Source organism: Armigeres subalbatus, chromosome 1 (assembly GCF_024139115.2).
Source record: "Armigeres subalbatus isolate Guangzhou_Male chromosome 1, GZ_Asu_2, whole genome shotgun sequence".
NCBI lineage: Eukaryota > Metazoa > Arthropoda > Insecta > Diptera > Culicidae > Armigeres > Armigeres subalbatus.
The window spans coordinates 253,016,700-253,030,108 of NC_085139.1; the positions used below are offsets into that span (position 1 = coordinate 253,016,700).

Sequence of the window (13,409 nt, forward strand, 5' to 3'; positions counted from 1 at the left end):
GCTCGTACACGTTCGGTTGCAATTGAAGTTAGGGAAGGTTTATTTCGGCCAGGCCGAAAAGGTTGGATACGATGGGAGGATCGTCGTCATTCATCAGCTGTTCTTTGGCATTTGTGATGAACATTGACTCCCAAGCGTTGAGCTGGGAGTTTTTCCTTACTGTTTTTAACAGTTTCGAATTCTCCCAGTTAATGTTGAGACCATAGTTTACTGCATGTATAGCCACGCTCGATTCGTTTGTTTTGTGTGATTCCACAGCATTTTTATGTTCCCTTAAACGTACTTTTATTTTGCGGTGGATCTGACCGATGTAAACTGCAGAACAGTCATCACAAGGAATTTGATAGATTCCCGACTGCTCTTCCGGTGGAACCTTGTCCTTTAGATTGCAGAGTAAATCACGTAGAGTGTTCTCACTTTTATATACTATCTGCAATCCCTGTCGTTGAAGTGCAGTTTTAATTGGGTTTGTTAGTCTGGGATAAAATGGTACATAGAATTTGTTATCAATAATGGATAATAGAATTTGTTATCAATAAGTTATTCATTTTTGCTTGGGTACGCCGTTCAACTGTAGCTTCCACCGGACCCGACGCCGACGGAGCTGAATGGCCAACGATGAGATGTTACTCGTTCGACATGAAGTGGAGCCATCCTCGGTGAACGTGGCCGACACTTGTTCACTCTACACCACACAGTAAAAAATAAAAAGTAATATCACATCAGATATGATGCACATCATCGCCGTCGTAAATAGAATGTTTTATTACATCTGAATGGCGTAACAAAAAGTTGACGTACTTGATATTTCGTCCTCAAATTAGAGCAATGTAATTCATTTTAGACGTAATATAGTCGATGTAACTGAAAAAACGACGTGAAAACCGGTCGGGAAAACCCCGCTTGCAGTAGCGGGGCTATAGGGGGATTTGGACTTTTTCTTTCTTGATCAAAAAGACATTTTTAGATAAATCCACATTTTATTTATTTCAGAAGCATTTGACTGTTTCCACAACTATAAATTTGTGCATAATTTTAATTTACAATTTTTAATTGTTTAATTTTAATTTTTATTTTTTATTTTTATATTTCATTTCCTTATTTTTTATTTTATTTTTTATTATCATTTTTAATTTTTATGTTTTATTTTAAATATTTATTTTCGTTTGTTTTGTGACGTAAGTTTTTAATTTTCATATTCAAATTCTATGTATTGTATATGTTTGTATCATATGCTTGCATATTTATGAGCACTCATGAGTAACTTCCGAAAATTAAAGTATGGCATTTCTCGCTTATTTTACTTGTCCGTATTGGAATCCCGCAACTACTTTTGTAAATTTTATTCAATTTCTTCCCCCTGATGAAAATTCATCATTGAATGACTGAGATTTTTTTCCAGAAAGTCCTCCGCTAATTTATTTAGGAAAATTTCTAGATTTTTTCGATTACGTAGGCCAAGACGTGCGAAAAAGTAAAAGCAGCATTCTCGATGTCGTTGGAGAATATCGAACTCCAGTCCATACTTCCCAACACTTCGACAATACTTTCGTGGTCGGCTTTCCGGTAGTCGTACGCTACGGCATCAGGAAAATCGTCGAAGTCGTTTTCCAAGTTCTCCGGAAAAGAGACAACTAAAGGTGGATGATGCGGGACGATTTTGACCAAAGGAGCAGGGGTCATGTAGATGCATGGAGCGACGTCTCTGGCACTCACAAAACATAGATTTTCGTTTACGACGTGATTAACTTGAACTAGCGTCGCCGCGCTGTAGCTGTCGATTAACTTCAATGCCCCGGAATGGAAAGTGGAATGTTCGCCGTCAGGATAAAGAAACCCATTGTGAGATGGTTTCCATGAGACACCGGGTAAATTGAAATCTCCTAGAACAATAACTTCGTCGCTTGAGGCCATATTTTCCACTATAGATGAAACAGAGTGGCAATGAGTATCGATGTAAACCAGATCTCTAGTTCTGTCAGGAGGAATGTAAACAGCGCAAATATGAAGGAGGCGATCTTGCAGGACGATGGTCACCCAGATCTGCTCTAAGCGTTCCCATTCAGAATTTTCGATGACTCTAGCCTTCAAACCACATCTTACTGCGATTAAAACACCACCATCGGAAGACTTTCTGCTGTTTCGTGAACTACAATCGCAGCGGTGTACCTCGTAACCGGAATCGAATACTTGATTAGAGAGTGTGCGACTATCGATCCAGGTTTCCGTTAACACCATCACGTCATAACATTGGGCCGAAGTGGCCAGGTGGTAATCCAGGACATTGGAATTGATGCCGCCTGCATTCTGGTAATAAGTTTGAAGGTTATCTTTACGGAAGTCTGTCGAGAGAGCGCCCACGGTGAGTGTTTTGAGATTGAGGTGGCCGTGCTGCTGCGCCAGACGATTGGGCTAATCCACTGGGAATAGGAACACTGTTAGGTGAAGGAATTGTTGAAGGCTGTCCATACTTGCCAAACATTGGAGTCCGGAAGACCCTGTCTCTCAACTCGTTCACAGGACCGCTTGTAGCGGTGTTGGTCGGAATCGAGCAAGTTGCATACGGTGCTGGAATCGATCCAGAAAATGGTTCAACTAATATTGTAGGAATTACGGTTTGGCTCATTCGAGCTCCTAGTACAGCTCCCATCAGCTCCAGACGGGGAATCGATTGGCGTTTTATCGGTGCCACTTTTGCCCGAGACATCACCAGACTTGTAATCACCGATGGACATCCACACGTCCTGAGGTGATGACGTCCATACGCCCAGACCAACTCACCTTCTCAGTTACCTCAGGGTCGGCTTTGGACCGGGAAAAACCGAGTAACCCTATACTTACCTCCTGCTATCTTTAACGAACCAGGGAGAGGCCTATAATTGTGCTGGGTATTGGTCATGTACTAGTTATATAAAACAAAATGCATACTCGAGACATCAAATCTATATTCTAAGACAAAGGGGGGGGGGGGGTTACAATGTTCTGATTCTTACAATGCTTGTTTTTCGTTGGGGCCCATTGTTGTTGGAGGACAGATCACGTTGTTGGGGGAGAGATGACGGAGACATACCTGGGACCACGTGTCCGATATTGTAGTACTCGTAAAATGAGCGACGCTTGACGATCTGACGGCAATTCGGCGGATCGACCACTGTTCGCAAAGATGCGCGCCGTGGCAAGCACAGTTATTATTTGCAGGGTTGAAGAGTATTCTCTGTACCGTTGGCGGTAGGCACAGGAATGCCTAATCCGGCGGCCACGCGTGGAAACGACGTCGCGTGAGCCGGAACGTCCCGTTGAGGTGGAGTGGACTTTCATGCCGAAATTAACGGCGGTGGCAGATCAGATCTCACTAAGCGAACAACACTTGTAACTCTATCTCCAAACTCCACTAACTCAACTTGTCTCAATTCTATTACCAACTTCAACCAATATTTTATTGTGATGAACTTTTGTACAAAACATGTGGTTGGCTTCCTATCCCGGACTTAAGTCCCCGAGCTCAAGCGCGCCATCTCTCTTCTTCCCTCCATCATCCTCGACACCTTCCATCCCCATCATCATCCTGCTCCATCATAAAGTCCTCCATTCCTCGGCAAAATGCCAAATTTAGTATTGTCGTATTCTAAGCTGCTCCCGATTCGGTTCAGTTTACATATAACGAGGGGTTCATGATTTTGATAAACTAGATTTAAATTTAATTTTTTTTTCAGGGGTTCTCAAATACTTCTCTTAACTAATGTTTATGTTTTTTTGCATGTATCGGCAATTTATTATAATATAATTTATTTATTTAACTAACTAATTTTAAGACCTTTCATTGTTACCGATTCTGTCGGTAACAGACTACAGTTGAATTCTCCTTGCGCAACTGCTCGCAGATATGCGATGCAACCCCCGTGTTCGCTAGCATCGGTAAAGATATGCACTTCCAGAGAATCAACTTCGGCGGACATCGCACCGCCGAGATAGCATCGCTCAGGGGATCCGGATCTCCTCTACTTGTGGCAATCTTGTTTCTTCAGGCCGTTTCTTCAACTATAGCATCATCAACCTTCACTGCCCACACGAAGAGTGACCCGACGACGAGAAAGAAGCGTTCTATGCACAGCTGAAGCATACATACGATGGATGCCCACTGCAGGACGTGAGGTAGAACGCTCAGGTAGGAAGGGAGGAAATGTGTAGACCGGTAATCGGACCGGATAGTCTGCATACCGTATCGTACCCGGCAGAATGTGGAACGTTATAGACGGAAGCGGAGACAGCAGACCCGCCTTTTTCAGGAGAAGAAACGCCGCCTGGAAGAAGCGGAGTGCGAGGAGATGGAACAGCTGTGCCGTTCTCAAGAAACACGCAAGTTCTACCAGAAGCTCAACGCATCCCGCAAAGGCTTCGTGCCGCGAGCCGAAATGTGCCGGGATAAGGAAGGGAGCATCTTGACATAATTTAACATTTAACATAATAACCAACCTGATTATGTAATATTACCCTTCTTTTCCAACTGACATGATGTGCATCATTTTATGTGTAGTAAATTACTGTTTCATAGAGGTAATTTTACGTATTTTGTGCGTAGCTGAAAAAATATTTTGCCCGTTAGATTTTACGTCCAGTTGTGTAATTGTACACCGATTTGACGTGAAAATACATCAAATCGGCTATTACATTGATTTTTGGAGTACATTGACCAAGATTACGTCACGGGATATTAATATTTTTTTTGCTGTGCAGACGCATTTGCTCACTACCTGCTGTATTGCCGGACGCATTTTCGGAATCTGGAACCGCTGCCTCATCTCATTAAAGACGGTCTCCGAGCTGGTCGTGGTAGTGCTGGATTAGCATAAAAGTGACGTCGTGGAACCGTGACAGAATGATCGGGTGCTTCTTGTCGAAGGAACTCTCCTCGGATTTCGCAATCCAACCGTCTATTCGCAGAACGCCTTCGTCGTCCAATACCGGCGAGCTTTTATATACCGGGCTATCCTTTTTAAGCTTTTCCATTCGTTCGCCCGGTTGGCACTTTGGGTCAATCGTTAGCGCACTCATCTAATCCGGAAAACTATCACTTGTGCCTGTCGCCAGCTAATCGTTTCCGCTTACTGGAGCTCTTCTTGTCCAAGTAGTTAACTGCAGTCGCTTCTATCAACCACCGTTGCTTCGCCGTAGCTAGTATTTGGCGATAAACTGTAATACGCTGGCGATTACCAGCAACAGTTTCGTCCAGCGAGAAATCGGCTCGGAGTCGATCACCTCGTGGAACATTACAACCCCTCTCGCTTATACATCCGTCTCTTTGGTCTCCGGCTCTTGCGCTGGCCACTCTTCTTGCGGCCGATTCAAGAAAGACGGTCCGTTGAACCACTCACCATTACTTTGCAACGGCAGACCTCCTTTCCTCCACTTTGTTACTACGTCTGCGATGTTGAGCTGCGTTGGATTTCTCCGACCCGGAAGGCAACGAATTGCTTATTTATTTATTTATTGTTGCTACATCAACAGACTAATTTGTCCCAATGATGGTGTGATAAAAAAAATATTTGGGCGAATATAAAACAAAACTAAAAGTTATACATTTAAAACAATTTACAAAAACATATCAGTCTTTACGTAGTCCACTGTGCTGAAAATAACTGGTAGAAACGGCGGCGCAGCGTCTGTCGGGGAATGTGAAAGTCGAACAAAGCTGAGACACGATTGAAGTTTCTCTGCAACCCGCTAATAGCACCATGCATGCTGTAGTTAGTACGGCTGAAAGGCATTCTTAGCATTGCGCCGATTCGTAGTGTTCTGGGACGGACGTTGATGCTAATTTGATTCAGGATAAAGCTACAGTCAATTCGGCCTTGCAAGATGTCAGCAATTAGAAGAGCTCGAGTTGTCTTCCTACGGTGTCGAAGCGGTTCCAAATGTATCAACTGACATCGCGATTCATAGCTTGGAAAACGTTGTGGATCCCTCCATGGAAGTTTACGTAGTGCGAAACGCAAAAATCGGCGTTGCACCGACTCGATTCTGTCGGAACCGTTGTTATAGCTCGGGTTCCACACTGCGGAGCCGTATTCCAGTATAGAACGTACCAGCGAGGAGTACAAGGACTTCAGACAATCAATATCGGAAAAGTCCTTTGTAGTGCGAAAGATAAATCCTAACGCTCTGGAAGCCTTGTCCACGACACATGAGATGTGCAGCTTGTACGTGAATTGGGAGTCGATGATAACCCCCAAATCTTTCACCTGAGTCCTCCTGAGTTCGATCGTGGAGTCAAGTAGCTTATAATCGAAATTAATTGGTTCTTTTTTTCGGGAGAACGTAATCACAGAGCATTTTATCGGGTTGACCACCATTCGGTTGATGAAACACCAGCCAGAATATAATAGTAGTTGATTCTGCAAAAAGCGACAATCGTTTATCGAGTTTATCCGGAGGAACATCTTCAAATCGTCAGCGTATGAAAGCCTTGGACATTTAATTATGAAGTTCACGTCATTGAAGTATAATAAGAAAATTAGTGGTCCTAGGTAGCTTCCTTGTGGTATTCCCGATGAAGCCGGGAAATCGTCAGATGTGCATTCGCCGACGGAGACCGACAGCCGGCGTCCAGTCATGTATGTACGGAGCCAAGGAGCCAAGAAAGAACAAGCCTTTGGAGTTTTGCTATAGCGATAGAGTGGTTCAGCTTGTCGAAGGCGGCGGATAAGTCGGTATATATTACGTCCGTTTGCGCCCTGTCATTCATGCATTCCGTAATATATGAAGTAAGGCACAACAAGTTAGAAGTTGTGGAGCGGCCGATCGTAAACCCATGTTGGTCTTCGGACAAATAATGTTTGCAGTGAGAAAGCAGAGGTTCCATGATTACAAGTTCGAACAGCTTTGAAATGGAGCTTAGAGACGTTATTCCTCTATAGTTATCCACGTCTCGTCTATTTCCCTTTTTGTGAACAGGAAGTGACCATTGGAGATAGATAGCCTAAACAGCGCAAGCAGAGGTGTTAGCAAACTAGAAATGTATTTCTTCAGGAGTGCAGAGGGGACACCATCAGGGCCGGGGTTAAATGAAAGCTTGAGTCGTGAAGCTGCAGTCGAGATCATTTCGGCGTCGATGTCGATATTGCTCAGTGCTTGGCCGAACAGTGGGACGTTATTCGCTGCGAGAGTAACTTCGGCGTCGGACAGCTGCTTGTCGATGAAAACGTCAGAGAACTTCAACGAAAAAAGACGACAAATGTCCTTAGGAGTTGAAGCGGCCTCACCGTGTAATGTCATTGTCGAAGGAAGACCAGATTCTTTCCGTTGTTTGTTCACAAAATTCCAAGTCTTCGGATGCGTTATAAGCTTCGATTGCACGTTTCTTAGGTATTGCGAGTAGCATAAACGACTGAGTCGCTTATAATCGTAGTTCAATCTCACATAGTAGGATTTAAGTAGAAGTGTACGATGTTTCGTGTATTTCCTAAAAGCAGCTCTTCTAGTGGATTTCAGTTTTTTAAGCTCCTTTGTTTGCCAGGAGGGATGAGAATCTCTATTCTTGATCTTTTAGGGACGTGCCTTTCGATTACGTAGGCCAAGACGTGCGAAAAAGTAAAAGCAGCATTCTCGATGTCGTTGGAGAATATCGAACTCCAGTCCATACTTCCCAACACTTCGACAATACTTTCGTGGTCGGCTTTCCGGTAGTCGTACGCTACGGCATCAGGAAAATCGTCGAAGTCGTTTTCCAAGTTCTCCGGAAAAGAGACAACTAAAGGTGGATGATGCGGGACGATTTTGACCAAAGGAGCAGGGGTCATGTAGATGCATGGAGCGACGTCTCTGGCACTCACAAAACATAGATTTTCGTTTACGACGTGTCTAACTTGAACTAGCGTCGCCGCGCTGTAGCTGTCGATTAACTTCATTGCCCCAGAATGGAATGTGGAATGTTCGGTGGCCGTCGGGAAGAAACCCATTGTGAGATGGTTTCCATGAGACACCAGGTAAATTGAAATCTCCTAGAACAATAACTTCGTTGCTTTAGGCCATATTTTCCACTATAGATGAAACAGAGTGGCAATGAGTATCGATGTAAACCAGATCTCTAGTTCTGTCAGGAGGAAAGTAAACAGCGCAAATATGAAGGAGGCGATCTTGCAGGACGATGGTCACACAGATCTGCTCCAAGCGTTCCCATTCAGAATTTTCGATGACTCTAGCCTTCAAACCACATCTTACTGCGATTAAAACACCACCACCGGAAGACTTTCTGCTGTTTCGTGAACTACAATCGCAGCGGTGTACCTCGTAACCGGAATCGAATACTTGATTAGAGAGTGTGCGACTATCGAGTCAGGTTTCCTTTAACACGATCACGTCATAACATTGGGTCGAAGTGGCCAGGTGGTAATCCAGGACATTGGAATTGATGCCGCCTGCATTCTGGTAATAAATTTGAAGGTTATCTTTACGGAAGTCTGTCGAGGGAGAGCCTACATTGCGCCCACGGTGAGTGTTTTGAGATTGAGGTGGCCGTGCTGCTGCGCGATTGGGCTAATCCACTGAGAATAGGAACACTGTTAGGTGAAGCAATTATTGAAGGCTGTCCATACTTGCCCAACATTAGAGTCCGGAAGACCCTGTCTCTCAACTCGTATACAGGACCGCTTGTAGCGTTGTTGGTCGGAATCGAGCAAGCTGCATACGGTGGTGGAATCGATCCAGAAAATGGTTCAACTAATATTGTAGGAATTTAGGTTTGGCTCATTCGAGCTCCTAGAACAGCTTCCATCAGCTCCAGGCGGGGAATCGATTGGCGTTTAATCGGTGCCACTTTTGCCCGAGACATCACCAGACTTGTAATCACCGATGGACATCCACACGTCCTGAGGTGATGACGTCCATACGCCCAGACCAACTCACCTTCTCAGTTACCTCAGGGTCGGCTTTGGACCGGGAAAAACCGAGTAACCCTATACTTACCTCCTGCTATCTTTAACGAACCAGGGAGAGGCCTATAATTGTGCTGGGTATTGGTCATGTACTAGTTATATAAAACAAAATGCATACTCGAGACATCAAATCTATATTCTAAGACAAAGGGGGGGTTACAATGTTCTGATTCTTACAATGCTGTTTTTCGTTGGGGCCCATTGTTGTTGGAGGACAGATCACGTTGTTGGGGAGAGATGACGGAGACATACCTGGGACCACGTGTCCGATATTGTAGTACTCGTAAAATGAGCGACGCTTGACGATCTGACGGCAATTCGGCGGATCGACCACTGTTCGCAAAGATGCGCGCCGTGGCAAGCACAGTTATTATTTGCAGGGTTGAAGAGTATTCTCTGTACCGTTGGCGGTAGGCACAGGAATGTTGCCTAATCCGGCGGCCACGCGTGGAAGCGACGTCGCGTGAGCCGGAACGTCCCGTTGAGGTGGAGTGGACTTTCATGCCGAAGTTAACGGCGGTGGCAGATCAGATCTCACTGAGCAAACAACACTTGTAACTCTATCTCCAAACTCCACTAACTCAACTTGTCTCAATTCTATCACCAACTTCAACCAATATTTTATTGTGAGGAACTTTTGCACAAAACGTGTGGTTGGCCTCCTATCCCGGACTTAAGTCCCCGAGCTCAAGCGCGCCATCTCTCTTCTTCCCTCCATCATCCTCGACACCTTCCACCCCCTGCATCATCCTGCTCCATCATATAGTCCTCCATTCCTCGGCGAAATGCCAAATTTAGTATTGTCGTACTCTAAGCTGCTCCCGATTCGGTTCAGTTTACATATAACGAGGGGTTCATGATTTTGATAAACTAGATTTAAATTTAATTTTTTTTTCAGGGGTTCTCAAATACTTCTCTTAACTAATGTTTATGTTTTTTTGCATGTATCGGCAATTTATTATAATATAATTTATTTATTTAACTAACTAATTTTAAGACCTTTCATTGTTACCGATTCTGTCGGTAACAGACTACAGTTGAATTCTCCTTGCGCAACTGCTCGCAGATATGCGATGCAACCCCCGTGTTCGCTAGCATCGGTAAAGATATGCACTTCCAGAGAATCAACTTCGGCGGACATCGCACCGCCGAGATAGCATCGCTCAGGGGATCCGGATCTCCTCTACTTGTGGCAATCTTGTTTCTTCAGGCCGTTTCTTCAACTATAGCATCATCAACCTTCACTGCCCACACGAAGAGTGACCCGACGACGAGAAAGAAGCGTTCTATGCACAGCTGAAGCATACATACGATGGATGCCCACTGCAGGACGTGAGGTAGAACGCTCAGGTAGGAAGGGAGGAAATGTGTAGACCGGTAATCGGACCGGATAGTCTGCATACCGTATCGTACCCGGCAGAATGTGGAACGTTATAGACGGAAGCGGAGACAGCAGACCCGCCTTTTTCAGGAGAAGAAACGCCGCCTGGAAGAAGCGGAGTGCGAGGAGATGGAACAGCTGTGCCGTTCTCAAGAAACACGCAAGTTCTACCAGAAGCTCAACGCATCCCGCAAAGGCTTCGTGCCGCGAGCCGAAATGTGCCGGGATAAGGAAGGGAGCATCTTGACGGACGAACGTGTGGTGATCGAAAGGTGGAAGCAGCACTACGAGAAACATCTGAATGGCGCTGAGAGTACAGGCAGTGAAAGTCAAGGCAGCGGAGGAGATGACTACGTCAGTTCAGCGGACGATGGAAGCCAACCAGCCCCCACCTTGAGGGAAGTTAAGGATGCCATTCAACAGCTAAAGACCAACAAAGCCGCTGGTAAGGATGGTATCGGAGCTGAGCTCATCAAGATGGGCCCGGAAAAGCTGGCCACTTGCCGGCACAATCTGATAGTCAGAATCTGGGAAACCGAACAGCTACCGGAGGAGTGGAAGGAAGGGGTTATTTGCCCCATTTACAAGAAAGGCGACAAACTGGAGTGTGAGAACTTTCGGGCGATCACCATCCTTAATGCCGCCTACAAAGTGATATCCCAGATCATCTTCCGTCGTCTGTCACCATTAGTGAACAAGTTTGTGGGAAGTTATCAAGCCGGCTTCGTTGACGGCCGCTCGACAACGGACCAGATCTTTACTGTACGGCAAATCCTTCAAAAATGCCGTGAATACCAGGTCCCAACGCACCATCTGTTCGTTGATTTCAAGGCGGCATACGACAGTATAGACCGCGTAGAGCTATGGAAAATTATGGACGAGAACAGCTTCCCTGGGAAGCTTACCAGACTGATCAAAGCAAGGGTGGATGGTGTGCAAAACTGTGTGAAGATTTCGGGCGAACACTCCAGTTCGTTCGAATCGCGCCGGGGACTAAGACAAGGTGATGGACTTTCGTGCCTGTTGTTCAACATTGCGCTAGAAAGTGTTATGCAGAGAGCCGGGTGTAACAGCCGGGGTACGATTTTCAACAGATCCAGTCAATTTATTTGCTTCGCGGATGACATGGACATTGTCGGCCGAACATTTGCAAAGGTGGAAGAACTGTACACCCGCCTGAAACGTGAAGCAACAAAAGTTGGACTGGTGGTGAATGCGTCAAAGACAAAGTACATGCTTGTGGGCAGAACCGAGCGCGACAGGGCCCGCCTGGGAAGCAGTGTTACGATAGACGGGGATACCTTCGAGGTGGTCGAGGAATTCGTCTACCTCGGATCCTTGCTAACGGCTGACAACAACGGTAGTCGTGAAATACGAAGGCGCATCATCTGTGGAAGTCGAGCCTACTACGGGCTCCAGAAGAAACTGCGGTCGAAAAAGATTCGCCACCGCACCAAATGTGTCATGTACAAGACGTTAATAAGACCGGTTGTCCTCTACGGACATGAAACATGGACAATGCTCGAGGAGGACTTGCAAGCACTCGGAGTATTCGAAAGACGGGTGCTTAGGACCATCTTTGGCGGTGTGCAAGAAGACGGTGTGTGGCGGCGAAGAATGAACCATGAGCTCGCCCAACTCTACGGCGAACCCAGTATCCAGAAGGTAGCTAAAGCCGGAAGGGTACGATGGGCAGGACATGTTGCAAGAATGCCGGACAGCAACCCTGCAAAGATGGTGTTCGCTTCCGATTCGGCAGGTACGAGATGGCGTGGAGCGCAGCGAGCGAGATGGGCAGACCAGGTGCAGAACGACTTGGCGAGCGTGGGGCGTATCCGAGGATGGAGAGATGCGGCCTCGAACCGTGCATTGTGGCGTCAAATTGTTGATTCAGTGTTATCTGTTTAGATGTTAACTAAATAAATGAAAATGAAATGAGACACCCTGCGTATCGAACGACAACGGTCAACGATGCATAAACTTTGCAGCCTCCCGCGGAATGGTAGTCCGAAGCACTTTCTTCGCCCGCAAGAATATCCAGAAGGCCACATGGAAATCGCCTAATCAATAAACGGAGATTGAATCCGACCACTACCTCGTTGAAGTGTGTCTGCGCTCAAAACTCTCGCCGGTGTACAACACGCGTCGGAGTCGTCCGCCGCGGCTAAACATTGGGCGACTACAAGACGGTAGACTTGCCCAAGACTACGCGCAGCAGCTGGAAGTGGCACTCCCAACGGAAGAGCAGATAGATGGCTGGAGAGATATTCGATCCGCCATTGGAAACACCGCAACCCCTACACTAGGCACGGTGCCTCCGAATCAGATAAACAACTGGTATGACGGCGAATGTGAGCAGTTAATTGAGAAGAAGAGGTGAATTGTGAGGCACCGATCGAATAGAGTTCGCCGCCGTACCGAACTGACTATCTACAAAACGCTTATTAGACCGGTAGTTCTTTACGGATACGAGACCAGGACGATGCTCGTGGAGGACCAACGCGCACTGGGAGTTTTCGAAAGGAAAGTGCTGCGTACCATCTATGGTGGGGTGCAGATGACGGACGGTACGTGGAGGAGGCGAATGAATCACGAGTTGCATCAGCTTTTGGGAGAACCATCCATCGTTCACACCGCGAAAATTGGAAGACTGCGGTGGGCCGAGCATGTAGCCAGAATGTCGGACAGTAATCCGGTGGAAATGGTTGTTGACAATGATCCGACGGGAACAAGAAGGCGAGGTGCACAGCGGGCAAGGTGGATCGATCAGGTGGAGGACGATTTGCGAACCCTCCGCATACTGCGTGGTTGGCGAAGTGCTGCCATGGACCGAGCTGAATGGAGAAGACTTTTATGTGCAGCACAGGCCACTCCGGCCTTAGTCTGATAATAAATAAAAAACCTTCTGTCTTGCCGGAGGGCCGTCGTGTCAGGTCCATTAGTGGCCCAGGCTTTCGGAGGGGTTGTCAAGCTTTTGGACAATCCCTAGCAGCATAGCTTGGCTTTGGCTGACTACACATATCTATGATTGCTACTCCGTGATTGACCAGAATCAGAAAATTGCACAAATAACCAACTGAATCATTGACTAAGGATTG

The 13,409-nt window shown here is 46.2% G+C and overlaps 1 protein-coding gene across 1 annotated transcript in view; it reads right to left on the reverse strand.

The window, feature by feature from the left end:
* Window positions 1-13,409, reverse strand: part of LOC134207210 (uncharacterized) — an 88,839-nt gene that overhangs the window by 28,261 nt on the left and 47,169 nt on the right. Inside the window, exons 8-13 of the mRNA XM_062682930.1 lie at window positions 9,108-9,263; window positions 7,566-7,747; window positions 6,960-7,209; window positions 5,978-6,298; window positions 2,994-3,151; window positions 1,453-2,412 (exon numbers count right to left, since the gene is read on the reverse strand). Coding sequence (XP_062538914.1) covers window positions 1,453-2,412; window positions 2,994-3,151; window positions 5,978-6,298; window positions 6,960-7,209; window positions 7,566-7,747; window positions 9,108-9,263 — 2,027 coding nt within the window. The remainder of the gene's footprint in view (window positions 1-1,452; window positions 2,413-2,993; window positions 3,152-5,977; window positions 6,299-6,959; window positions 7,210-7,565; window positions 7,748-9,107; window positions 9,264-13,409) is intronic.